The following is a 27,070-nucleotide window of genomic DNA, read 5'->3' on the forward strand; positions in this document are numbered from 1 at the left end:
CTGAAGTCATGGGCACGGAGGCTGCCCGAGAGCCAAGGTGGGGGAGGGTCCCTGCACCAGGACCAGGCCGAGTGCTTTTCCAGCGGTGTCACAGGACCCACGAGGAGGAGCATGTAGGGAAAGAGGCTGAATGTGGAGTCCTGGTCGCAGGGATGCTGCCTCTAACTAGGCGTGAGGCTCCAGACGAGTCATTCCCTGCATCTAACCCTCATCTTCCTAATCTGTGCAATGGGGCAGATTAGATGCTCGCCAAGATCCCTTCTAGCAGGAATGCTTCATCTTGCCACAGGTGCCTGAGCCCTGGCGTCTCAGGGAGCTCTGAGGGTTGCTGGGGACACGCTGACTCTGCCAGCCAACAGCAGCTCCTCTGACCCCTGGAGGAAGCGGGGCACTGGACTCAGCTGGGCACTCTGCTCAGGGGGGCAGGAGGAGCGTCCTGGTGGGTTCATCAGCAGCCCTGGGGCTAGAGCAGGCTGCTGGCCACCCCCTCTCCCCACGAGGGGCATACTCCAAATGTATGTAGCGGAGAAACCAAAAGCACCCAAACCAGAAAATAGGGTAAATAAATTATAGTATACCTATCCGTGCTGCTGGAATGCGACAAGGTTATTGAAAGTGATCGCGGAAACAAAATTGGATTAACATGTCAGATGTGTAAACTCTGCTGTAAAGCAAAAATAAGAAAAATCATAAAATAATATAAGCCGTACGATGACAATTTGGGAAAGACAAAAGTATACACAATAAAAGGAAATAAGACAGTGCTCGTTTTTATTTTCCTTTTTTTGTTGCCTTCGCATTTTCTTTAATTTCTAAAATGATTTGCTCTCTTTGCTCTTAGGAGAGAAAGGGATCAAGGTGATCAGAAAGACGGGCGCTGTGGTGAGGGGCTGCAGGGCCCTGATCCCAGGGTGGGCGCCTCTGTGGGGGCGGGGGCACCGCACAGCACACGCTGTGCCGCTCTCGTGGGCTGTTTGGAAAACCTGAGCACAGGATTGAGCCAGGGGAGCAGAAAACCTTGACCTTCGCCTTCCCAGTTTAATCTTTAGCAGCCAGTCGGTAGAGCCTGTTGGAATGTTCTCACCTCCTCTCCAGCCTGGGCTTAATGTGTCCTCATCTGCAATGCCAAGCCTTTTATCTTCTTTCCCTGGAAGCTTTGTAGTTCACTTTAAAGACCTTAGTGAAGGCTGAAAGGCACAGGAAGCCAAGATGATTGAATGCCAGTGCCTGGGACAAAGGGAAGGTCACAGACACAGAAGGAAAGTTTCCGGAGAGCTCTAGAAGGTCCCAGGAGACTTGGGAAGTCAAGTAATTTGGCAAGAGGGTTGTGCTGGCTTTGATGTGGGTGCACCCCTCTGACTTTCCGTGCTATTGGGGGAGCGGATAGCGGGGGACCATTCCCCCTGTTCTAGAAGCATCTGTGGTGGGACTGGAAAACGAGCTCGGACCCCATGGAAAAGCAGGAGGATCCAAGACACGGCTCAGGGCCGCACGGAAGGTGCGTTGCTGAACACTGGCTCGGTGGTTGTTTTCAGATACTCATTGAATTTCCAAGTCTCATCAATTGATGAGTAATAAATAAGCTTCTCCTGCCCAAGACACTGGGTTAAAAGTTGAGTCTAAATACAAGACAAGCCTTTGCCCATGAAGGACTGGCGATCTAACTGAGGAAGCAAGATGTGATGAAGGCTGTAAAGCTAACATGCCGAGTGTGAGACGCGCCGCGAGTGACGCCGGTGTCACCAAGGGCCAAGGGAATGCCACACAGTCAGTGCCACAGTCCTGAGAAGCATTTGAAGAGGCAACTGACTGACTCTTGCAGAATGGGGGAACTTTGAGGACAAAAGAAACATTCCAGGCCTGAGCCTAGCGGGGACAATGTGGGCATATTCTTAGAGCTAGGGAAGCCCATGTGGTATTCAGAGGCAGTGGAGGGTACAGAAGGCCTGTGCAAATTGTGATGGGAACGGTGGGGTGACAGGTAGCTTGTGCGACATAACAAAAACCTCAGTGCTGCCCGGCCGGTGTGGCTCAGTGGATGAGCGTCGCCCCATGGACTGAGAGGTCCTGGTTCGATTCCCGGTCAGGGCACATGCCTGGGCTGCAGGCTCTACCCCCAGTAGGGGGCGTGCAGGAGGCAGCCGATCAGTGTATCTCTCTCCCTTCCTCTCTGTAAAAAAGTCAGGAAAACATAGTAAAGAAACTCAGTGCGTAGTGGCTTTAGACAACCGCCATTCGTGTAGCTCGTGTTTCTGCAGGTTGGTGATTTGGACTGGGCCCGATTGGGCGGTTCTTCTGGACCTGGCAGGGCTCAGCTGGTCTGAGTGAGGTGTGCTCCAGTGTCTGCAGTCAGATGCTTGGCTCCTTCATAACAGCCTTGGCTAGGTTGGCTGGTGTGCCTGGGTCCTCTCTCCACACGGTCTCTCCTTCTGTAGCAGGCTGGCGTGGGCTTGTCCGTGTGGTGGGAGAGAGGTCCCTCGCGTGGGAGAAGCTGCGAGGCCTCAAGAGGCCCAGGTTTGGATGTGGCCCACCGTCCCTTCCACAGTATTCTGTTGGCAAGTGGCGAAGTCAGCACAGATTTGAGAGATGGGAACATGGCCCTGGTTGGTTTGGCTCAGCGGTTAGAGAGTCGACTTGTGGACCAGAGAGATGGGAAAATAGACTCTGACTCTACAGGAGGAGCCGTAAAGTATCGTGGCCAGTGTTTGCCGTCGTCCACAGATTGGTTGGCTAGAGGCAAATCCTCGAGGGCCCTGGGGGCCAGAGCGAGGGACGAGGACCCAGAAAGTGTGCAGGCAGCTGGAGAATGGGAAGGACTGGGCTTCCGAAGCCAGGCCGCGGCCGGTGCTGACCTGCGGGGACGGTGCACGCGCGTCCGATGAGAAAGGGGCGCGGTGCGTGCGGAGCCCTGGCGGTGGCCATGGACAGCCATCCGTCCTTTCTTCTGGGGTTGTTTCCCCTCCTTTTATGAAACCAAAGGGTAATAAATGGTCATTGTTATTTTTAGTGTTTCTCCTTGGCAGGATAAAAAGTTGGCAACCCTGCTTCCTTCCGTCCCTAACGTTTTTGTTGTTGTTGCCGTTTCGCTGACCCCTGAGATCGTGATGAGCCTGGGAACCACTGGATGGACGACTAAGGTGCAGAATCGCGGGGGAGAGACCCGCACTGTCTGACAGGCGTCCCCGTGCGGGGTGGGGGTCGTGACCGGTCCAGAACAGCCAGCATTTTGTGAGGCGGCTTTTTAAAAGCACAATAATGTCTGCTTTGGAATGTTTAGAATGTATTAGTGACCTCTTACCCGATCAGACGCTCAGCCCATCACTTCAGGGATTTCAAGCTGAGAAACACTTTCAAAGGAAAGGCTACATCTTGTATTGTTTGCTGGCCTGGAAATTGAAAATCTGTTTTAAGTCTGCCTGAAAAGTGCTTTCAGAAGATTTACTTACGCGTTATTGGTTCAGCTCCGCCCACAGACAGCGCGCAGGCTCCTTGGAGGACCTTTGTGTCCTCCCCGACCAGCCCTCTTCCCCTCCCCCGGAGGAGCCCTCCCAGAGCCAGGTGCTTGGTCCAACGCAGTGAGCTGGACCGAGCTTGTCTCCTGACCTGGGATCCTCCCTACAGGTTGATGGCAGAGAGGCCTGACCGCCCCGCCGTCACTTGGCCTCCCTGTGCTCCTGAGCCCTCCACCCTGGAAACACCCCCGCTGACTCCGTGCCGCTCAGTGCCCCACACTGTGCCCGGCCTCAGATGTCTCTGTGGGCAGCCTCGGGCAACGCGTCTGCCTCTCCCCAGCCCCTCCACACCTCCGGCCAGGTCCAGGGGTCCCCTGCAGAGCACCTTCGCTCCCGGGAAGCAGCGGTAGGTTTGAGAATCTTGTAGCCAAAAGGAACCCAGGAGACCATTTGACCTGTAGTTCCCAACTTGGGTTCTTCAGATTTGGGGCGAGGGGGGAGGCTGTGAGGACTCGAGACCCCCTAGCCCTTCCCAGAATATTCCGATTCAGCACATCTGGGATGGGGGCCAGGAGGCTATAATTTTAAGCAGCATCCAGAACATTTCTAGGTAGCTTCAGAGACCTGAGGTGTGGGATCCGCTGACTAAACCAAGCCTCTTCATTCTGAGGATGTCGCGGATGAGAAAAGTCAGGTTCACAGAAGCTGTGTGGCCCCCCGAGGTCACCCCACTTGATAATGGTGGAACAGAGATCTCGGACTTCCGGGATGGTGCTCTGACTGTCACAGCTGCCTCGTTGCCCTCGCTGCATGTGTCCGGAGGGAGAAGAGGCCATAAGGAATCCAGGGTCCCGATGTGTGGGTACGCTGAGAGGTCCATGCAACCAGCGTGGTGCCAGGCAGACCGTGCTCCCCGTCCCCACAGTGGGAGCGGTGATGGTGCCGACCCCACGGTTGTTGTGAGATAACCTCTGTGCCCAGGACCTGGCATGTGGCAAGCACTGGGAACCAAGAGTTGGCCCATTGTGAGCTATTCAGGTCCAGTCTCCTCATTTGCCTGCTGTGAAGGGACGGGAGGGACCCCACCAGCAGGCCGTGTGTCCAGCTTCACTGCACGGCTGGGCAGTGAGCACGTGCCCGCAGGGCTTAGTGAGTGTCAGGGTGAAGCAGGACCCTGGGCCCTGGGGCCTCTGGTGTCCAGATTCTGAGATTCCCATCCTTCTCACCTGCGACAAAATCCACCTGCACACGAGGGACAGCCCACCTCGCTCACCCCCGCCGGGGACCGCAAAGGGAAAGACTGAATCACTCACTGGTACCACACTCCCCTTAGGGCATGCCCCCAGTGTTTATCGCTCTGCTTCATATCATTATAATTGAACTTATCAGCAAGGAGAACAAGCTCCTTTTTACAAGGGAAGGAAGACAGCCACAGAAAGCCCAAATTATGATTGTTTGCAGCTTGCAGGAAACACTTATTAAATTAGACCTGCCTTTAGTAGAGGCGTCAGCCAGTTTCCAAGAAGAGCTCCAGTGTGAGGAGCGAGCCCGATTCGGAGGACGGTGAGTTAGCCCTTGGCAGGTGACTTGTGCTCAGCAGAGCGGCCAGGAGCGGTCGTCAGGGATACACTCCTGACTTCGCAGAGCAGGAAGTGGACCACGGGCTCCTGCGGAGTGGAGACCATGTCTTCTCATCTTTGTGTAGCTGGTGCCCTGGTAGTCACCACAGTGTCAGGTGCCATCGATGTTTACAAGCTGAAAATAGTTGACTCACCCTTGTCATGGCCAACCTGGAGGCCTGCCCTAGCTACTCGGGGGAAGGGGCTCCAGCATTCCTGGGTTCACCTTCTGCTCTAGGAATCTGTGACTGTCCACCCCACGATAACAGACGGTCGGAGTCAGGCTAGAGGTGAGCGAGCATGAGCCGGGGGTTCGGGGTCCACTCTCAGGCTCTTCACAGCCTTCCCGTTTGACCTTGGAGAAGTCATTTCTCTTTTGCATGCTTCAGTCTTTATTTTATAATTTAAAAATTTCAGTTATAGTTGACATTTAACATGCTGGTTTCAGGTATACAGCATAGTAATTACACATTTATATAATTTACAAAGTGATGCCCTTAGAAAGTCTTATACCCCCGACACCATACATTGTTATTTCAATATTATTGACTATATTCCCTATGTCATACTTTACATCCCTGTGACTATTTTATAACTACCAATTTATAATTCTTAATTTCTTCACCTTTTTCACCCAGTCCCCCCAAACCCCCTTCTATGTAGTAACCATCCATTTGTTCTCCACATCTATGAATTTGTTTTGGTTTTGTTTGTTCATTTATTTTGTTCTTTAGATTCCACATATAAGTGAAATCATATGGTATTTTTCTTTCTCTGTCTGACTGACTTCACTGAGCATAATACCCTCGAGGTCCATCCATGTTCTCACAAATGGCAAGACTTCACTCTTTTTTCTGGCTAATATTCCATTGTATATGAATACCACATCTTCTTTATCCATTTGTCTATTGATGGACACTTAGTTTGCTTCCATATCTTGGCTATTGTAAGTGATGCTACAATGAATATAGGGTGTATACGTCTTTTCAATTCAGTATTTTGGATTTCTTTGGATAAATACCAAGAAGTGGAATTGTTGGGTCCTTCTTTGTCTCTTGTTAATAGCTTTTGTTTTAAAGTCTATTTTATCTATATAAGTATTACCATCCCAGCTTTTTTCATTTCCATTTACATGAAATATATTTTTCCATCCATTTTTTTTCAGTCTGTATGTGTCTTTTGATCTGAAGTGAATCCCTTGTAGGCAGCATATGTATGGGTCTTGTTTTATTACCCATTCTTTTGATTGGAGCATTTGATCCATTTACATTTAAAGTAATTATTGATAGGTATGTAGTTATTGCCATTTTATTCTTTTTCTTCTTTTTTTAAAAACATTTTTCTTCTTAAAGTAGTCCCTTGAACTTTTCTTGTAAACTGGTTTGGTGGTGATGAATTTCTTTAGCTTTTTCTTATCTGGGAAGCTCTTTCTCTCTCCTTTAATTCTAAAGATAGCCTTGCTGGATAGAGTAATCTTAGTTGTAGGTCCTTGTTTTTCATCACTTGGAATATTTCTTGCCAGTCCCTTCTGGTCTGCAACGTTTCTGTTGAGAAATCAGCTGACAGTCTTATGGGAGCTCCATTGTAGGTAACTAACTGATTTTCTCTAGCTGCTTTTAAGATTCTCTCTTTGTCTTTAACTTTTGACATTTTAATTATGATGTGTGTTGGTGTGGGCCTCTTCGGGTTCATATTGTTTGGGATTCTCTGCACTTCCTGGACTTCTGTGCCTATTTTCTTTGCCAGGTTAGGGAAGTTTTCAGTCATTATTTCTTCAAATAGGTTTTTAACTCCTTGCTGTCTCTCTTCTCCTTCTCCTATGATGCAAATGTTGTTATGCTTGATGTTGTCCCAGAGGTTTTTTAAACTATCCTCATTTTTAAATTCTTTTTTCTTTTTTGTTGTTCTGATGGGGTGTTTTCCACTACCTTCTCTTCCAGATTGCCGATTTGATCCTCTGCTTAATCTAATCTGCTGTGAGGTAGGAGTCTGGGGCCACTTAGACAGGCAGTGTATTCTTCATTTTAGTTATTGTATTCTTCATTTCTGACTAGTTCTTTTTTATATAATTTCTATCTAAATTTTTTATTTTTCCTCTTTGTTGAAGTTCTCGCTAAATTCCTTGAGCATTTTTGCAGCCAATGTTTTGAACTCTGTATCTGGTATATTGATGTCTCCATTCTGTTTAATTCTTTTTTGGGAGTTTTGTCTTGTTCCTTCCTTTGGGATATATTTCTTTGTCTTCTCATTTTGTCTGCTTCCCGGTATTTGTTTCTAGATTTAGGTAGATCTACTTCTCCCAGTCTCAGCAGGGTGGCCTTATGTAGTAGGTGTCCTATGGGGCTCAGTGGAGCTGGGTGCTCCAGGTGTGCCCCTTGTGTGGCTTGTGTGCCTTTCTGTTGTAGTTGAGCCTTGAGTACTGTTGGCACATCAGTGAGTGGAACTAACCCAAAAGCTGATGGGCTGTGGAGACTGGCCATGGCTGCAGAGGACAAACTTCTGCGAGTGGGATTTGCTTTAGCAGATCTCTGGTGCTGCATGCTTCAGTCTTGACTGAGAAATCAGTGCCTCTCACTGCTTTTTCACATTTAGATGATTGTTTTCTTTTTTGCTTATTTTTATAGTAATGATAACTCATTTTTGTATAGCACGTTGACAATTACAAAAGGTCATAATAATTGCTTGTTTCCTATTTCAAATTCATAACATCTCTGTGAGATAGGTTTTGTAATCCCATTTTACATATGAGAAAACTGAGGCTCAGAAAGACAAAGCAACGTACCCAGGAAGCATGGTAGCAAGCAGCAGATCAAGTCCTTGGAGTTCCCTGTCCAGTGTTCTGCCAGTTTCGGGTGTGCTGATACATGGTGAAACCTGGGCACTGACCTCTAGAAAGGCGAGAAGTGTGATGTGCTCACAGTGAGCAACAGCACAAAGCAGAGTACGACCCCGAACACAGTCCTCCCCACCCTGGTTTCAGCAAGAGAAATGCTATGGAAGTTCAGATAATGGAGTAAACACGTGTTCTGGATGGTAGATCAGAAAAGAAACAGATGCGACATGCTTCTTTTTTTAAATGCAGTGTTGCAAACCAGCATTATTACCATGTCATTTATGTGATGCAGCTTTGTGGCTTTGGCAAGTCCTTCCCTCTCTGTGCCTTGCTATCCTTAGCTGAGGGAAGTGTTCCCTGCGAGGCAGGAGCCTGGGGCCACTTAGACCGGCAGAATCCTGGTCCCCCAGCAGCCAGCACTAGAGGAGCCGCTGCCCAAGCTAGGCTCCTTTTGGTTGAAGTTCATGTGCACGCTAATGTCTCTGAACCACACAGGGAGTGGGGCCAGGCTGCTTCTGGTGGGCATTTCATTTCCTTGGTTTTTAAGGAGCCTGGGTCGACGATGCCACTTGCCTGTCTCAGCACTGATGCAGGCTGCAGAGCTGAGGTGGAAAAGGATCTAGCCTGGTGGGTCCATTGCGCGTGGAGCCAGAGGTGGCTTCCTCAGGCTGGTGCTCTTATGAGGCCATAAACCCGGGAGCAGTCCCAGGTCTGGGCAAGCCCTGGTGGGTGGGGAGGAAAGGGGCTGGCCAAGACGGCAGAAGCATTGCACTACCTTGGATCTATGCCTGCTTCGATGAATAGCCCTTCTTTCCCTCCTTTCATTCATTTATTCACTCATTCATCCATTCATCCACTCACTCACTCACCCACTCACTTCCTTTTCTTCCCTCTCACTCATGGGTGGCATCGAGGACCGCTGGCCATCAGAGGGACGTTGGAGGAAATGTGGTGCAACTCACCAGCGGAGCCTCATCCATGAATTCATGCCCACAGGTGACCCACTCCTAGCCTGGGCACACGGCCCCCTAGGCAGCCCTCCGTCTCGTGGGAGACCAACCCCGGAGAGTCTCTCCTCTGAGGCAAAGTCAGCCTCCCTCCTGATCTACCTATGGTTGCTTCCTTCCTCCTGCCTTTGGGAGCCACGTGGAGCCAGTGTGATCCTTTCAAGGGACAGTCCTGGAGCCCAGGGTTCCCCCATGTGTGGAAGAACGCATACCTGGTGCTGGGGGAGCGCAGGAAGATGCTTTGGAGGGCGCAGGGACAAACGTTTTAGTCGTTTTCATTGTCACCTTTTATTGTGGCAAGCAATTACAGTGATGTTTATGACCAAATGTATTTCTAACCGTTTATATAAGAGAATTCAGTTGATTTAAAGAAAAGCATTACGTAAACAACACTACACATCCACGGACGTGGCAAAAATGATGACAGTCTTGAGACATGCCGCACCAGGCCATCGTCCCTTCCTGAGCCTTCTCCTCCGATCTCAGCATGTCACCCTGGTCTTGGCTTATGGAGTTGATGAAACTTTTATAGCTTCCTCTGTGCAGATTGTCTCTCAAAGCCACGCCTCCAGCTCGAACCAACGGCTGTATTTCCGCTTGGATGTTGGGCTTCTGTTAGTGTGGTCTTCATTCCATCTCAGTGGGACTCTAGAGCCACTGGAGGGCCAAGGAGGGCAACGTTTCTTAAGTATTTCCTGTTTAACATCTTAGCATATACTTTCCCCTCAGTCCTTATGGAGACTTGGTAGGAAAATAGTATCTTCGTTTTACAACGGAGGAAATCGAGGTAACTTGAAATTTAGTAGCTCGGCTAAGGTGCAATAGTGGTGGGAGATCTGAAGTTTAAAACTCAGATCTGCCAGCACCATTCAAGTCCCGCGACGCTGTCAGCGTCTGGCTGGGTGCAGGAAGGGGGTGGGGATTATCTGGCCAAACTTCCCCATTGGCCATTGCGGACAAAGAAACTGCAGTCCAGAGAGCTGTGCCCCAGCCAGCTTCCACCTTGGATTCCGAGGTTGCAAATGATACTTGCGTTCCTTCAGCCATTCCGAGAGATGTCTTGATGTCGTGTTGGATGGTCCCCTCTGCCCACCTCCAGTCCTAGCATTTTCTGCATCTGTCATTGCCCTGTCTCCTTCTTCTCAGTCCCTCTCTAGTTCAAACACTCATCACCTGTTCCCAGACTACTGCAGGTTCCCCAAATGGAATCTAACACATCTGTGGGTTGCTTTCCATATTTATCTTTGTCTTCGCTTGGCTCATATCACACCCCTTGATCACAAATCATCATCAACCCAAGTCATAGCAGGCCTTACATCCTGGGACAACTCCCTTGTATGAGGTGCAAAGTCTATCCTGTCGCTGCTGTAATTTAAACCCTCCTGGCTTCCCAGACTGGCCTCCCACCATGCACACTCTCCAGCATACACTGTCTGCTCCTTGTGCGCACGCGTGTTTCCCGTGTGGAAATCACCTCACTGTACCCAGGCTCAGCCCACAGTCTTCCCCCGCCCCCAGCCCAGCCCACAGTCTCCCCCCGCCCCCAGCCCAGCCCACACCACATATCCTGACCCCCAGCCCTTAACAATCGCCTTCTCTCCACATCCTTGAATTGCTTATTATCCGCAGTACTTACTTGGTGAATAGCAGATGTGACTCTGTGCCCTCGAGCCACTGGGGGGCAGGGGCAGCGTCTTGTGCCCTTGGCAATCCCGGTCCTGAGAGCCCCTCAGGGTGGGCCCCTTGGTCCATGGTCTCCAGGATGACAATGCTCCACGGCCTGGTGGAGCTCCTTGTGGGGGAGAGGGGAAGGCCAGCCTGCTGACCCACGTGCTGTCGGGAGCAGGCAGAGGAGGGGATGCGAAAGCCCGTGATAAACCATGAAGTGTGGCACTGACAGTCAGGCTGGCAAATTAACGCTGGTGGCCTCTACATACCCTTCCGACCCTGCAGAGGGTTCTGGGAGCTTCCGGTCAGGGGCCCTGTACGGGCTCTGTGGGGACAGACATGGTTCCTGCCCTTGGGGTGCTGATGGGTAAGAGAGATCTGGGACAGCTGTCACAGTGACAGAACTTACAAAACATGCCATAACGTCACATGCAAACCCACAGGAAAGGGAGATTGAGAGTTCTGGAAAGTCAGAGTGACTCTAAGAGTGGAGGACTCCGGCTGGCCCTGGAGGCGGTGAGAACATTCCAGCCAGGGCACAGAGGCCAGCCCGGACGGTGTCGGGGACGGCGAGGCACACAGGTGGGAAGGGAACACTTCAAGCAGAGAAGCTGAGTCCCCATAAGCTAGGAACGCACAGTCTCTAGAATTCCTGAGCAGGGAAGTAGCATGAAGAAAGTGAGATTCGGGAACGTTCCTCGCTCAGAAATCCTTCATCCTGTGAGAGTAAGAAAAAACCCACCCTTGGGAGGGAAATGCCAGGTCTGCGTCTCTGTCCTCTGTCTCCAGGCTTCTGCCGCTGGGCCATTGGGGAGCTCCTCCATGCATCCCCCCGCCTCTCAGGTCTCCCCTGACTGCCGCACGCAGCCTGCCCTGTGGGTCACACAGCCCCGTGCTGGCGCAGGACGTAAGCACAGCTTACGTGGTCACCCTCTGCCTGGGATCCGGCTGACCTCTCTAGCTCTCGTCCGAGACCGTAGTCTGAAATAAGCATCTCACGCCCAGACCGGGAGCGAACCAGGTCCCAGAGGAGCGTTAGTCCGATGGTGTTCCCGCGCTCCTGCCTTTCGCAGCCGAGGACACTGAGCTTAGTTTTAAGGTGCCCACGCGTCTGGTAAGCATCCCGGATACAGGGGGCGAATGAACGCGACCAATGCACTAACTCGACCAACTTGGGTGCCGTCCTAATTCGGGGCTTGTTTTATGTGAGATACAATGTCCTCACTGCAGCACCCATTTGGAGGTGAGTTTCCTTACACTTGCATCTGAAAGCGTCCTTACTGATCAGCTCTGTCTGCTCTGCACACACGACCCTCCTTCTGCCTCTCTGCCCGCTCCTGCTCCGTGCCTCCTCGCTTACCAGCGCGGAGGGCAGAATGGGACCAGCTAGGGAGCTGCTTTAGCATCCAGACAACCAGTGATGGGGCCTGGCTGGGGACAGACAGTGGGATGGACAGAAGAGACAAGGTCTGTTTCCCTGGGGCGGATGTTAGTCTGCTCCTCAGAGAAGAGGGGCACTTAGGAGAGGAAATTACACGCCAGCCCACAGGTCACTAAGCAAATGCCCGTGTCCCCAGGAGTAATTCAGCCCTGATTGATTGTGTGTCGCTCTATCCACTCCATTACCCCGAAAGAAGAGGCAATATCTCTGAGCCAGAGTGGAGTCCTCGGAGTGCGCGGGGCTGGCCGGCCTCTGACAGCCGAGCTGCCCAATGACAGGATGGGAGGCCCTGTAAGAAAGTGACCTCCCGAGGCGGGGTCCAGCAAGCGGAGGGAGCTCCTGCTGTGGGCCGGAGGCTGGCCTGTGTGACATCTGGGCTTCTTTGGAACCCCAAGAGAGCGATACCAGTAGCATGTGACAAAGATTGATTGTTCCCTCTGCTGTTCATACTCCGGACACCAGGTAGGGCCCCCCAGCAGGCCAGCCTTGGTCCTCTGGGAATTGACAGTGGAGACATTCAGCCGAGGAAGGGGCCCCGTGGGTGGACAGAGGGCCGTCTCAGGAGCAGGGCAGTGACGGGCCCGGAAGGAGCGGGCAGCCAGCACCCAGACGTCAGAGGCCGCGCAGTCTGCACACGTTGGATCTGAGGCTGGTGCCGGCATGCTGGGCGGGAGGCTACGCCAGCCCCTAGAGGAGAGGACATGAATGTGAGAAATTAATGAGTGGAGAAGTCACTACAACTTAGCCTCACGCGCAAGCACCAAGGAAACAGGCCAGTTGGAGGAGGTTTTTTATGATTCTGAACCGAGCCACTGCAAAGCGCTGGTACCCTCTTCCACTCACTCAGCCTCATGGCTCCTTGTCCGTGATGCACGGGTGAAGGCACTTTTCAAGGTGGCCTTACTCCTAGACTATTAGGTGATTTGTCCTCTCCCTTCTTCCTTTACAAGAAGTCTTGAGTCTTAAGGCGGAACCACCGGGCACCTCCTAAATAGATGTCTGCTTAAGGCCCCTGGGAAGGGCCTGTCCTTGGAAACTGTGAGACTGAAGCACCCACCTCCCTGCCCAGCCCCCCTCTTCCCAGTCCAGGCACCCCACACATCTGGCCAGACTCTTGCAGCCAAAGGCCGTGCTGTCTACATCCTGATGAGTTAGTCCCTTCGAAGGTGGCAAAAATAGGACCCCAGGTAGTTTAGATGGAGACCCCCTAAAAGTTTTTAAAAACTTTAAGATCCAAAGGAATGCTCCTTTTTTTCTTTATTGTAGTAAATAACGTGAAACTTGCCATTCTAACCATCTGGAGTGTACACTTCAGTGACAGTCTCACAGTGCCGTGCAGTTATCGCCACCATCTATTTCCGAATGTTTTATGTAACCCAGAACAGTTCCTCCCTCTTTCAGCTCCTGGTAACCTCTGATCCACCTCCCATCACTGAATGTGCGCATTCTAGGTATTTCAGATGACTGGGATCACGTGATATTGTTCTTTTGTGCCTGGCTTTTCTCACTTAGCACAATATCTCCGAGGCGCAACAGTATTGTGACATGTGCCAGAACTCCATTTCTTTGTATGGCTTAATAGTCCATTGTGTATATGTACACACCACATCAGTAGGGACCCCTGGATGCAGGAGGTTTGGGGATCCCTGCTGCCCACACTTCCAGCCACATATAAGTGGCCCTTTACTGCCCAGTGACCCCTGATTGGCACAGTAATCCGGGGTCTCGATCGGTGCACAGACAGGAACAGCTGTGCACCAACAGCCCTGAGAAAACCTGAGTGTTCATCACAACAGGTAGACGTGTGGCTTTGACGAGTCCCCTTGCTTCTGTATAACAAGGAACTCAGAACGTGTGTCCTTATTTCTTATTTCTACAAGTCCATCAGTGTCCTAAGAGGGCAATGTGGCAAGTGGTTTGGGTGGAGCAGACAATCAGGAAATGTTTGTGACCGAATAAATGAATGACTGAATGAACGAGAGAAGAACTGGAGAGTAAGGAACTATATAGTATTCCGTCTGCTTTGTCTCCCTTCATTAGGGAATAGGTGAGGCTGTAATTTGAGGTCAGACTGAATGGTACTTAAACTTGAAACAATCTGGAATGCAAGGCGCTGCTTGAAGCATTGTTACTATTTATCATCTTTGCACCCTGTACTGAGATGCCTGGGCTTCTCATCAATTTGTTTGCTGTGGAATTATTGGCAGCTTTAACCAATACATTTGCATAAATTTAGGAGGGTGCACATGGGCTAGGTACCAATCCTCACACCCTGGTCTGTTACATAGCAGATATGAGCTGTGTAGTGTTCAACACGGATGATGAGCATCACCCAGATGTGCCATGCGTGCATGTGTGCAGAACTGTGCATACGCAAATAGACAGGCTCTCCCCAGCTGTCCTCGTCCTGGGAGTTCTATCCTGGCATGGCTTCTGCTCACAAGGAGTCCGTGTTCTCCTCAAGCACAAATATGACTGATCTCTTTAATGAAGGATTTTTTAAATTATAAAGTCCATTTGTATTTATGGTGATCAACAGAACAATGAGGACAGGAACTCCCTGTTCCTTCCCCTGTCTTGGAATCTGACTGGGCAGAACAGTACGCAGCCTGGGCACCAGCGTGCTCACTTGCCATAGAATTTCGGAGAGAATCTGTACGTCATCTACCACTTTGGCATTCAAAGCTCCAAGAAAAAAAAATGAAAAGCAGTGATTCCTCTTCTCAAATAAAATCGTATGCAGAACCCAGCATATAAAGCTAGTGAAAGCCTTCCAGACTGGTCAGGAAGAGGTGGCTACTTCTGTTTTATGTATGTTCTCTGTCTACACCCCCATCAGACTGGCTTTCTGAACTCCATTCTTCTTTGTTAGGACCTTTGGACAACTTAGCATGTGGGTTCAAAATACAGGTACTGCTCTGGTTCAAGGGGTGGGGAGCCAAAGGTCCACTTTCCCAGTCTTCCTCTGCCTGTAACTGCTCCCCAAACAGCACTATGGAAACCCAGGGCTCTCTGCAGCACTGTATATATTCTTGTAAATGCTTAGCTAGTTCTTTCCCAGATGAGGAAATAGACCCAGAGGGGTAAAATGACTTGCCCAAAGACACACAGAGTCAGTTGGTGCCCAAATCGAGTTTTCACTGGTGAAAGATAATTCAGTCTCTGTCCTCTAGAAGTTTATGGTCTAGATCAGCGGCTCTCAACCTGTAGCGGCTCTACCCCTTTGGGGGTTGAACGACCCTTTCACAGGGGTCGCCTGAGACATAACAGTAGCAAAATTATAGTTATGAAGTAGCAACAAAAATAATTTCCTGGTTGGGGGTCACCTCAACATGAGGAACTGTATTAAAGGGTTGGCATTAGGAAGGTTGAGAACCACTGGTCTAGATGAAAGGCTGGATATGTCTACATGAAGAGACAAATGGAAAACTGAGATCGTCTGTACTCATCAGTGTCTGATTAGCTGCACACGTGTTTCGAAGACATCGTGACTCCTGGGAACTGAGTTCTCTCTCCACTGAAGTCTTCTAAATGTTTCAGAGATGGGTGTGGCCATGGGTCCCGGTTGCCCATGGTAGCCCAAGTAAATGAGCAGGGAGAGAGGACAGGGAGAACAGGGACGTGAAAAGGAAGCAGTAGGAGGAAGATAGCCCTGGAGAGGAAGAGGTGATAGAAAGGAAGAAGACAGACAGGAGCCATCTGACAGGACGAAGTCCTCACGCTGCGAAGTCCTCCAGGAGCCCCGGGGAATCCAGCCCCGACCTTCACAGCTGTGAGTCTGGTGCTTCCCTGACTTGGTCCCGAGGTTTGTTCTCCCTTCTGCACTGTTTCCAACCTCAACACAGAAGAGTAGGAATGAGGATCTTAGTCTCTTCCAGGTTGGCTTCCAAAGTCCCCTGGTTCCTAAGGGCACTAAAGGGCCGGTTCACATGCTGGCCATTCGGTGCCTTCTCCGACGCCCAGCCACCCCAGGACCAGCAGGCACAGCGCTCCGGCCCCAGGTCCCGAAGGACTGTGTCCCCAGGACCGGAGGCACCTAGGCTTCAGCAGCAAAAGAACAGTCTGTGACAACGTTTTGCTGTCTTTACTCTCTTCATATTCACCCTTACTGGTTTCTCTTTTTAACTGAAGTTATCAGGGTAACAATTTCTATTGCAGTACAACACATATTTTGAAAGAATCAACTAAGCTGTTTCATTTACTTAAGTTTTTTTGGTTTGGAGGTTGTTGTTGTTTTTGTGTGTGTGTTTCTTCTAAAATTAATTCTCTAAGGGCGTTCACATCCCTGAGCTCAGAGTGAATACTCTTTCCCCGTGGAGTCAGCACAGATGGCCAGGTCGAGACTTTGCGACCAGCGGCACCTGCCCCTCCTCTGGGTTCTTGTCCAGACCCCTCCTTACTGACTCCCTGGTCCCTTTTCAGTTCTATCTTCGATCCTTAGCAAGTGGAGTATGACTCAGCTGTGTCTGTGGGGATCAGTGAGGGCCAGGGACAAGGTTCCCCAGGACCAGGGAGGCCAGAGGAGATGGAAGGGCCTTTGGACGGAGGGTCAGGAAACCTGGCTTCCTGTTCTCGGCATGTGCCTCCCTGGCCCGGGGCTCTTAGCAGTCTCCCCGTTTTTCAAGGTTAGTCAGATAACTGCCAAGATCCTTTTCTCTCCCTGGCCCACGGCTTGAAGAAGGGCCCTGTAACTCCTGCCTAGGCGATGACCGATGTCGCGACGTCGCGATGCCTAGGTGCTTCCCTGGGGATGAGGTCGCCCCTCGCGCGGCTGGATTCCAGCCTGCACCTTCCTCTCTTCACTCCGCACGCCCCCCCAGGGCTGCCTCGTCCACCCTCCCTGCCAGCTCAGCCCCCTCTGCATCTGCACGTCCAGAACGAATGTCTCTCCCCCTCTCTCCTCCAAGTCCCCGACTGCGGTGAGAGGCGTCACCACTCAGAGTCGCCAAGTGGGAAACCTCAGGGAGGGGACCGTGCACGGCTTTACTGCCTCTTTGTGCAAACCCTGCGTGCATCCAGACACCAGAGTACATCTTTTATGAATGACCTCTCAAGCCATCGACTTCTCCACCAGCCCACTGTCTCCACTGCCCACCCTGTCCACCCCGTCACACGGGCGTGTCTGCGGCAGCGCCACGGTGCAGCGCGTGTGGCCAGGTCATCTCGGTCTCCGCAGCATGGAAGCCAAGCATCCAACGGCCACACAGCCCTGGCATCTGGCTCCTGCCCATTTCCTCACGGCCTTCCGTCCAACCAAATCACATGTTTGCATTTCCTGAAGTTCTTCCTCCACAGGGAATACCCGACCCCGCAGCCCCGCCTCTTCACCTGGGCAGCTCTGCATCCTTCCAGCTCCATCCCGGAGCTCCTGACCTGTGGGAAGTCCACCCATAGGTGGGGCAGCTCTCAGCCACGGTCCCCACTGTGCTTGCGTCCGCAGCACCCCACTCCTACTCGTTGTCCTGGAATCATCTGTCTGTGGGTCCCTCATGGTGCCAAGACATCCACTGTGCGGCTGACCAAGGGTCAGTTTGGAGCCCATGCTCTCAGGCACGTGATCGTGTTTGGGAATGTTTGAGCAACTCACTGTCGTAAGGTGGTCCTGGGTCTCCACGTTGTGTGCCAGGGTGTGGGACAACGTCACATGGTGTAGGCTTTATTGGGAGAATTAAAGAGGCCCCAGGTCACCCTGGCCGGTTTGGCTTAGCGGTTGGAGCGTCGGCCTGTGAACCAGAGAGTCCCAGGTTCGGTTCCCGCTTGGAGCATATACAAAAAAAATAAAAAATAACAAATACAGAGGCCACAGGTCATATGAAAAGCCACAGAGCCCCGGCCCTAAGCCCCTCAGCTCACAAAGAGGTGCCAGCCAGGGCCAGGGAGCCACTGGGCCTGCAGTGCGGGGCTGCATCGCGGCCGAGGGACCAAGACCCCTTCTCCCCACGGCTTCTGTTTCTACAGGGAAATCGAGCCAGGCAAAGCAGCCTTGCGGACGAGGGAATAAATAGACTGCGTGGTGCCAGGCAGTCTGGGCGGGGGTGCCAGCTGTGTGCAGGAGCTGTCTGGGAACACTGGCTTCCCAGCGCCTCGGGCCCTCCGCGCATGTGGGGTAGCCCCCTTCTCCCTGCCCTGCGGACGAGGTTCTCTAGGCTGGGTGCTGCCTCTCTCAGAAAGCGTACACACCCCAGAGGGAGCTCCCAAGCCACTGGTTGTACCACACTGAGAATGAATGACTGCATGGATGGATGGATGGACGGATGGACGGACGGACGGACATGTGAAAGTAACTAGCACATGTATGAACACATGAAAGTGCCTGGCACCTGGAGGGAACCCAACTCGTGTGTTTCCCTTTCCTTGTCCTCCCTTCTCTTCCAGCTCCAACTCCGTGAATGTCCATGGAGGTTTCTGGGGTGCAGAGGAGGTGGTTCTAGCCCCTGTGGCCGTCTTGGGGTGGGATGGGGTGGTGTGGCTGTCTGACGGCTGCCCCGCCTTCCACACACTGTGATCTGGACCTGGTCACGGCCCCGGCTGGTGGTGCGCTAGTGGGTAGGAAGTAAAGGGCGGGTGGCTGCCCCCCTTCCGAGGACTGCCCGGTCTGGGCCTGCATCAGCACGGGGCCAGCGGTTCTCACGCGCCCCAGAGACACCTGGAAATGGTCTGCACTGCACATTTCCCGGCTCACGGCCAGGAGACCCACTTCATAGGCCTGGTTGGGCCCAGAACTCTGCCTTTCTAACCGCACCCCTGAACTGCTTCCCAGGGGCGGGGCCGGCGCTCACCGAATGTCTAGGGGATCCAGAAAGAATGAAGGGAGCGCAGGGACACGCACGGACTAACCTCTCCTGCAGAGCTACCGTCAGGCTCCCGCGCCCCATGCTTGGAGCTCCCTCCCAGCAGGCTGGGTGGAAGGAGGGGGGCCTTTCGGGGTGGTGCTCACTCTTTGCAATGTGGGTGCGACCTGCAAGTCTTCAGTGAGCTCCTCCTGACCTGGTAGAAGACGGGAAAATAGGTCTGAGCGTCCTGAGTTGAGTGCTTCCTGGAGGTTGTGGCCAAGCCTGTGCCGCTTGCAGGACCTGTGGCGGAATGCCACGTGAACTGGGGTTTTGTGGCTCCGGAGAGAGGTCGGCTGAGGTTCCTGCAGGGGCCAGCAACGGAGCACGAAGGCATCCAGGCAGTGGCCTGGCCTGTTGGGGTTGTTAGGCATCCACACCGGGGATTGGTGTGGGAGAAAGCAGTTAGTGGTGTGGGAAGCTGGTGAATCAGCGTAGAGACGGCTCACTCCAAACTGAGCCGAGTTTGTCCTGTTCGGTGTGGACCCTCAGGGTCCGGAGCCGCAGCCTTCAATGCAAAGCCCTTCTTCAAGGCGGCAGAGGGAAGAAAGGGCTGTGCCTCCTCTCCCCCCTGAGAAGAGATGAGCCCCTCCATTCCCCCTCCCCGCCCCAGTGCCTGTCTCCATCCTGGAGATGCTGGTTTTTACTGCCAACCTGCTGTATGTCTTTGGACAGCGTTTTATTTTTCTCAAGAGAGAGAGTTCAATTTTTGGACGCGTGTATGTGAGCAGTTTTGCCTGTTTCAGCTGCTGCTGGGAGATCGACGGTGTCTCAGATGCTCCGCAGCTGTTTTGCTCTGTGCGGGAGAACTCAGCTCGCAGGCCCCTGGATTGTTATCTTCAGGGTTTGTAGCTTGAGCTCGGGGCACACTGCTCCTGTGTCCTGTCTCCCCTTCCCCAGCGCCCTTCTCCTCTGGTCAGGCACCCCCTTTACACGGACCTATGGGTTCTTGTCTGAGACGGTTCAATGACATGTTCACTGATTAACTAAGATGTTTCCCAAAAAATGTGTAATTTTTTGACTAACCTAATATTTGCACTTTAACAGAGGACATTTGAAGACTTAAAGAAAACACACCTTAATGCCCAGTGCATCGGGGTTTTAATAGCGGAACAGACGGTGGCATTACTGAGGCGTTGGGGGCGCCCCGCCCACCCAGCGTCTCCGTCTTTGCTCCGGGGGAGGGGCAGCATCTCCTCCGCCTGTCCTGAGGGCTGCTGGGCCGGACTTCATAAATCACCGTTCTGACAATCTCCTTTTTCTCTCCTATTTTTGTTTCCTAGGAACGAGTGGAATATCTCTTTCTCATCATTTTTACTGTGGAAGCATTTTTAAAAGTAATAGCCTATGGACTTCTCTTTCACCCCAACGCTTACCTCCGCAACGGTTGGAATTTACTAGATTTTATAATTGTGGTTGTAGGGTAAGTACAGCTACTTTCTCTATTCCCTCCCCTCGCCCCTGCCACCAACCAGCACATAGTTCTTATTCCATCAGTATTTATATCTCCTTTCGATTTGGTCACAGTGGCCCTGGGCGCAGGCAGGATGAGAGGATCCATTACATAGAATTCAGACTGTCCCCAAAGGCAGAGGAGCTATATCATCTAGGAATCTCCCCACCACTGCTCCCAACATGCACACATGTGCACACGCACGCACACACGCATGCACTCCCACGCACACGTGCACACACATGAGTTGAATCTGAGTATTTTTGATGGAAACTGGGGTCCTTCATGCAACTGAGGAGCGTGCTCTGCCTAAGGTGTTTCATTCCATCTCCAGCGACATCTGGCCTGGCAGCCCCTCTGACCGATGTCCCTGCAGTGTCACTGAGCCTGTTTGGTTCAGCCTGCCTGTGAGTATGCAGTCTCTGGCCATGGGTTGGGGCTGGCACACCAGAGCTGTGGGTGCCCATCTCACCTCGGCAGTGGGCCTTGTTCTATGGCCAAGGGTACCAGGCTGCTGAAGACACGTGGGTGAGAAGGAAACGGAGCTATGAAGGACCCAGGTGATGAGTGACCAAGCCCAGTCAAACACAGCTTCCCCCACACACTCTGCTGCAATTCAGCATCAGAGGAGGCAAACTCAATCTATGCTTTAAAAAAAAAAAACAATGGAAGGAATCTAAGTAAAATGTAGAGGTGGTCGCCTTATCAAGGAGGGGCAACTTCACGGGAAGATTCCCTAGGACATGTTTGTACCTGGCGAGCCTCCACCTGCTGTGTGAGCTGGGACCGATCAGCACAGGGATGACGTTCCCATGACTCATCTGTCTGGTGGAGGGAGGGCCCCTTGCAACGAGATTTCGTTTAGAGGACAAGTGGCTTCTTTGAGCCCGGGGAGCAGTCACCTGGCCACCTTGTGTTCCATCTGCCTTGGGGTCCTGACAAGCTTCACTGTCAAGGTCAATACGTCATTCGGCCCTTATCTCAAGAAACCGTTTTCATGCACCCTCGAGTGCTGTCCCAGCGAAGACCCAGGCCCCTGAGGCTTCTCCAGAGCCCCCCCCCCCCCCCCCCCCCCCCCCGCGAGCTCATGGGAGTGTCTGGTCTTTCCTGCAGGGAATGACAGGAGCAAACGGAGGTCAATTCGAAGTTGTGTCCTTGTCTCTGGCCATCTGGATGGCTTCTTAGGAACTATCGTAGGGTTTTTCTTTGTTGTCCTTTTCTGCCCGACCGAGGAGTGGCACACTCTGGCCGCATTAACATCGGGGACATTTGGGTGGTTTGAGGAGCACTAAAATGAGAGTGTTTGCCAGGGATACGTCTGGCTCCGAGGGCTGGGCATGCCCTGCTGATGCCGGAATGCGCAGAGAGTCGCTCTGCAAACGCCTTGACTTAACTCGGGAAAACACAGCCAGGCCTTTGAGGTGGTTGTTCCAAATGCCCCTGCATCCTTTCTAAACTCAGCATCCTGTCAAGGCTCCAGGCTCCTGGGAACCCTGCTCACTGTGTGGAAAGATCTCCAGGCGGAAAGCCGGTGTTTCTGGGAGCCACCGAGATGGGGTGTCTTGCTGGCACTAATTGTGTTTAGGCAAAAATGCTACAGCCCCTTGTGTTTACAGACGAGTCAGAGGGTCCCCCCTTCATGGCCTGCAGTACAGCTCAGGAGGCAGCCAACGGGGCCCCGGGAGGGGAGCAGGTGCCCGCCCTGCGCTGCGCACTGGGAAGCCCTGCTCACCTCCCGCTCGTTCGGACCTCCCTGCACTCGGCCTGCTGCTCCTCCCCACGCACAGAGGGAAGACTTTCCGCGGATCATCCGGGTTCTGCTCACATCTCCCTGAGGTCTAGGCTGTGAGGCTGATGAAGTAAGGGAGGCCCCCAGGGGCGGCATTCTTCCAGAAGGTGTGTCCAGTTGGCCCTTTAAGCCACATGGGTTCTGATGTGAGCATTGTCCACCCTGAGGTTCACCACGACCCCTGGAGTCCTTCCCCGTCAACCTCACACTCAGCCGTATCTGGTGCCTCATTTCTCTTCTCCGTGGGTATTGGTCCTGGAGGCCTGCCACTCAGTCTAAATCCCAGCCCCTCCTACTAACTCAAAAAGCGGCACACTTCCCCCATGGAAGGTGCAGCGCAACCACCTCCCTCCACCTCGCCTCCTTTCCCGCTGCCTGTGCAGTATGAGTGGATGTCCCTGCTCCCCTTGCATCCCCTGGGAAACATCTGCTCTGCTCCACACCCCCGCAGCTGTTTAGGGGAAGGTGTGTCCTGGCCTCCTGCACTTCGGGGGAGCCTGCCAGGCCCGGAGAGGTGGGCGCACCTGCCTGCCTCCCCAGTGCTGGCCAGAGAGCTGCGTCTCCCCTCTGCATTGCCTGCTGGTGGCCTGTGACAAGAGGCACCCCCCTACACACATGCGCACACACACACACGACTTGTCACATCTCCTTCCTAAAGTAGAGTAATCTCCTTGGTACGATGGGAGATGGTACGGCTGAGTGAACGTAGAGAGGACTTAGGGGACTCTGGGAGCTCCCCCGCCCCCACCCCAGAACCAGGGTGTCCTCAGCAGCTCCGCCTGCACAAGAGACTCTGCTGTGGTGACAAAGGCTTTTGCCACGTCTCTGTCTCCCTCCCAAACTGTCAGCCCTTCCTCCCTGGGCCCTCTAGAGCCTCATTGCCCTGTTCTTTCCAAAGCTCTAACTCCAGCCAAGGAGCTGCCAGCCCACCCCCTGCAGAAATCCCTCCCCAGGCATCCACAGTGAACCTGGCCCTCCAGGGCAGGTGGGCACGGAGCAGGGGCTTCACCCTCACAGGTCTAACCGGGAGGACACGGCAGTCCCCGCAGGCCAAGCAAACACCCCCTAGACCCGTTCCTGCACTTTCTACCCTGCAAGACGTACAGCAACCGCTTAATGAAGAGTCTGCATCGATGTGGGGCAGGGGTTAGAGAGAGGAAAGTTGTCTACTCTCCCTTCGCCGAATGATCTTTTATGAACATCTTCTGTTCCGATAAGCATATTCTTTCTTCCAGGAAATGTTAGCCACCAAATCTGGTTTGCATTTGGAATGTTATTTGACCAACTTGCAAACTGGTCTCCATTTCAGTGGACTAGACTTCAGTGGAGAGAACGTTTCTCTGGGGAAAGGCGCCTGCTCCCCCTCCTGGCACCTCTGCCTGGGATTCCGGGCCTCACCAGCCGGCACACGAAACCCTCCCACTGCCGAGCTGAGCTGAAAGAATCAGGGAGCAGAGAGAGACCTCAGATGGGGTCTGGCCAGGGTCATCAAACTCCTTTTAGCTGCAGAACCCTTGTTCAAACAAAGCCTTACTCCGAGGCCCCGTGCAAAAATCTGATCAAGGTAGATCACTCTGTTAAATGTGGGGAAAGGAGCCAGGTCCCCAGTCTAGCCTCGATGCCCGAGACGTCCCCGAGGGGTGCCAGGAGCACCGTTTGAACATCCTGAATCTACACCCACTTCTCATTGCTGCCCTGGCTGGGTCCAGGCTTCTGCAAAGCTGAGCCTGCGGCTGCAGCCCCCCTTCCCGAGACCCAGTGCCATGGGGCACGAGTTGTTGAAGGCTCAAGGCTAGTCCTCAAAATGAACTTGCCCTGGCCCCGAGTTTAGGTCTGATGAGGGGACCCAGTTCTGGTACCCGGACTTCCTTCTTGATCCCAAGCCATGACCCAGCACACGCTCAACCAACAGTGATCAGCGGAGTCATCTCAAGGTGCAAAGGACAGAAATTGCCTGTGGACCCTTCTCCCTATTTTTCTTGGTTGCCGCAAAGAGTCTAAGACCGTAGACTCCCATCCCCTGTGGGCTACCCGTCCTCTGATCTGCACCCTCGTCCCTCCCCACCCCACCCCGAGTGCTGCCCACTGCGCCCTGTTCCCACAGTCCATCCCCCACTCAGGGCAGTAGACATTTTCTGTAAAGGGCCAGGTACCCCTTTTCAGCGTTGAGAACCGTGCGGTCTCTGTCCCGACTGTTCAGCTCTGTAGGGAGAACACAGCAGTTACGGAAGGGCTGGGTGTGGTTGAGTGGCAGCCAGACTTCATTAGTGAGCTCGTCCTCATCCCTCCTTCCACTTTCTGGCTCTCACCGGGGTCCTGCTTCTGTCACAGTCTCCGGAGATGCAGTGTCTCCCAGCGGCCTCAGTCCACAGCCTGCAGGTCAAGGGAGCAGCCCTGCTCTCCCCTCATTTCAGCTCTCAGACCGCTGTTCCTCCCACTGAAAACCTCCAGTGTTGACGTTTGTGTCATCGGACACTCCTGTGCCCACCTCTCCTTATTGTGGTCCTGCAGACCTTCAAGGACGGGAGCTCTGGGCTCACTCCATCCCTCTCCACACCCACTGGTCCTGCCACCACCCCCCAGCAGCCTCTTGGTCTTTGACAGCTTCATCCCCAGGGACTGACTCCATTCAGCCTCAGCTGCCCACTCCCGTGGTCCTAGCCGATATCCCTGCCACACCCACAACGGCAGCCTCCCTGCAGTCTCAGACCAAACCTCCTACTCTCTGAGCAATGCCCCCACCTTTCCAGCTCCCCCTCTAGCACTGAACCCCCACAGCCCACTCATCCTCTCCTTTCCGCCTGCCCCCCCATCACGGGCACGCCTCCTTCCAACGCCCCGATGCCGCGTTTCATCCTCCTCCTCCTTCCCTTCCGTGTGCACTCAGGTTCCTTTCCTCCTTCATGTGTCTTGCTCACCGGCCCTAACCAACTCCAACTAGACGGGGACCTGCCTGGTGCCCGAAGCTGAGCCGACGCTCGGGGCCACCGACCTCGAACAGGCCGGCGGTGACTCCTGGCCTTCCGTACATGTTCCTACCCACGCTCCCCCTCTCTCTGTGATTCCTTCATTCCCTTGCCTTGCTCTTCAGACTTCCAGCACCTCCCCCCTTTCACATGTTCAGCCGTTGACCTTGCTACCTGTTTCCCTGGGCAAGCAGATGCAATCAGAAGAGAATGTCCATGGTTCCTACAACTACACCCGTGCCCGTGAGGTGCCTCCCCACCTGACCCCTGTAAATCTCCTGCCTCCACAGGGGGCCAGCACCCCTCACTGTGCAGGGGGTCCCCATCCTGCCTGCTGAAGGACGTCAGTGCTTCCAGGAACCGTCCCCTCTGTGTCTGTCTCTGTGCAGTGAGCCCCCTCGCATGTGGCAATGCTGTCGTACCTCCATTTCAAAACAGACAGACTAAACCCTTGATTCCGTACCTGCTCTGGTGACCGTCATTTCCCCATACTCCTTCTTATAGCAAAATCCCTCCAAGGAGTTGTCTGCACAGTAGCCACCAGGCGGCCATTCCGCAGCTGGAGTGTGGCTGATCTGAACTGAGGTACGCGGTACACGCAGAACAGCCCAGGCGATTCCAGAGATTCAGAGCAAAAGACAGAGTGACGCGGATCTCAGAACAAATTCTTTCTTTATATTTATTATAGTTGAAAGGATATGTTGGTTGTGTTGGGTTATATAAAATATACTATCAAAGTTCATTCCACCTGTGTCTTCTTTACTTCTTCAGTGTGGCTACTAGAAAATTTAAATCACACACGCAGCTCCCGTTTGTGGCTCGTGTTGTATTCCCTTGGACAGAGCTGCCTGGTCTCCCTGTCTCTAGTTTCTCCTCCTGGTCTCATAGCTGTTAGACTTTTGTCCCCATCACTCCATCGACACCTGTTTTCACGGTCGCAATGGTCTTCATGTTACTAAATTCAGTGGCCAGTGGTCCACCCTTGTACCTGCATAGTTAACCACTGTCGCCTCGCTGCCCCTTCCTCCACAGCCCACCGCTCCGGCCACCTGTCTCTGTTATTGGCGTCTCCTCTTGACCCTCCGTGTCGGAGCCCCAGGGCTCGGCCCTTCACACCGTCACGTTCCACACTAGCCTCCTAGGCGACCTTGTAGGATTTGACTTTAATGCAGGTTTTTGTCGCCAGCCTGGATTCCCTACCCCCCAGAAGTCCAGACCCAATAGAACCTAATCAAGACATCTATTCAGATGTCCAGCTGACAGCTCAAGTGCACGGAGTTCAAAGCAGAACCCTAGCTTGCACCCCACCCCTCACCCTCCGGACGCTCCAGCCAGAGTTGCCCGAACAGGCTCCATCCTCTGTCTTCTCACTCTTCACGCCCACGTCATCCGCCCAGCCCGTTGCACGTGTCCTAATACACGGCTGGAGTCCGACTGTCTCTCACCACCAGCCACCTGCACCGGCACCGCCTGGCCCACGTTCCCCTCGGGTCAGGACAGCAGCCCGCCCGCCTCGCCCTGGTGCAGGCTCTTTTCCCACAGCGTCAGGGGGACTCTTTTAAAATCTTCGTCCAATCATGTCACTCTCCTGTCAAAACCCCCCGCGCCTTCCAACTCGGAGGGAAAACCGGTAGGGCCCCTGCTTCCTCTCCAACCTCATCTCCCACGGTTCTCTGTTTCCCTGATTCCTACCAGCTACCCGCCCCTGTGGTCCCGCTGACCTACTGCCTTGCTGCTCCCTCGGGCCCTGGGCACCGACCGCTCCCTCTGCCTGGAACAGTCCCACATAGCTGTGTCCACTCCCGCCCTGTCTTCAGGTCTCTGCTCGAAGGTCAGCCCAGGAGCGAATTCCTTTCCCGCCCTCTGATCCCAAACAGGAAGGCCTCCCACACTGGCCACTCGTGTCCTCGTGCCAGCTGCGTCTGTCTCCTTAGCCTTCACCGCTCCCCGAGTGCTGTACATTTGCTGATTATTTGGGTGATCGTCTGACCCCTTCACTAGAATGCAAGCTC

General features: G+C 53.2%; 1 protein-coding gene across 12 annotated transcripts in view; it reads left to right on the forward strand.

Moving 5' to 3' along the window:
• Positions 1 to 27,070, forward strand: part of CACNA1C (calcium voltage-gated channel subunit alpha1 C) — a 579,936-nt gene that overhangs the window by 341,708 nt on the left and 211,158 nt on the right. For all 12 annotated transcript variants that reach the window (XM_036252393.1, XM_036252392.1, XM_036252383.1 and 9 more), the window contains exon 4: positions 20,134 to 20,273. In XM_036252393.1, coding sequence (XP_036108286.1) covers positions 20,134 to 20,273 — 140 coding nt within the window. The remainder of the gene's footprint in view (positions 1 to 20,133; positions 20,274 to 27,070) is intronic.

The sequence above is a fragment of the Molossus molossus genome, unplaced genomic scaffold (assembly GCF_014108415.1).
Source record: "Molossus molossus isolate mMolMol1 unplaced genomic scaffold, mMolMol1.p scaffold_m16_p_10, whole genome shotgun sequence".
NCBI classification, from domain to species: Eukaryota; Metazoa; Chordata; class Mammalia; order Chiroptera; family Molossidae; genus Molossus; species Molossus molossus.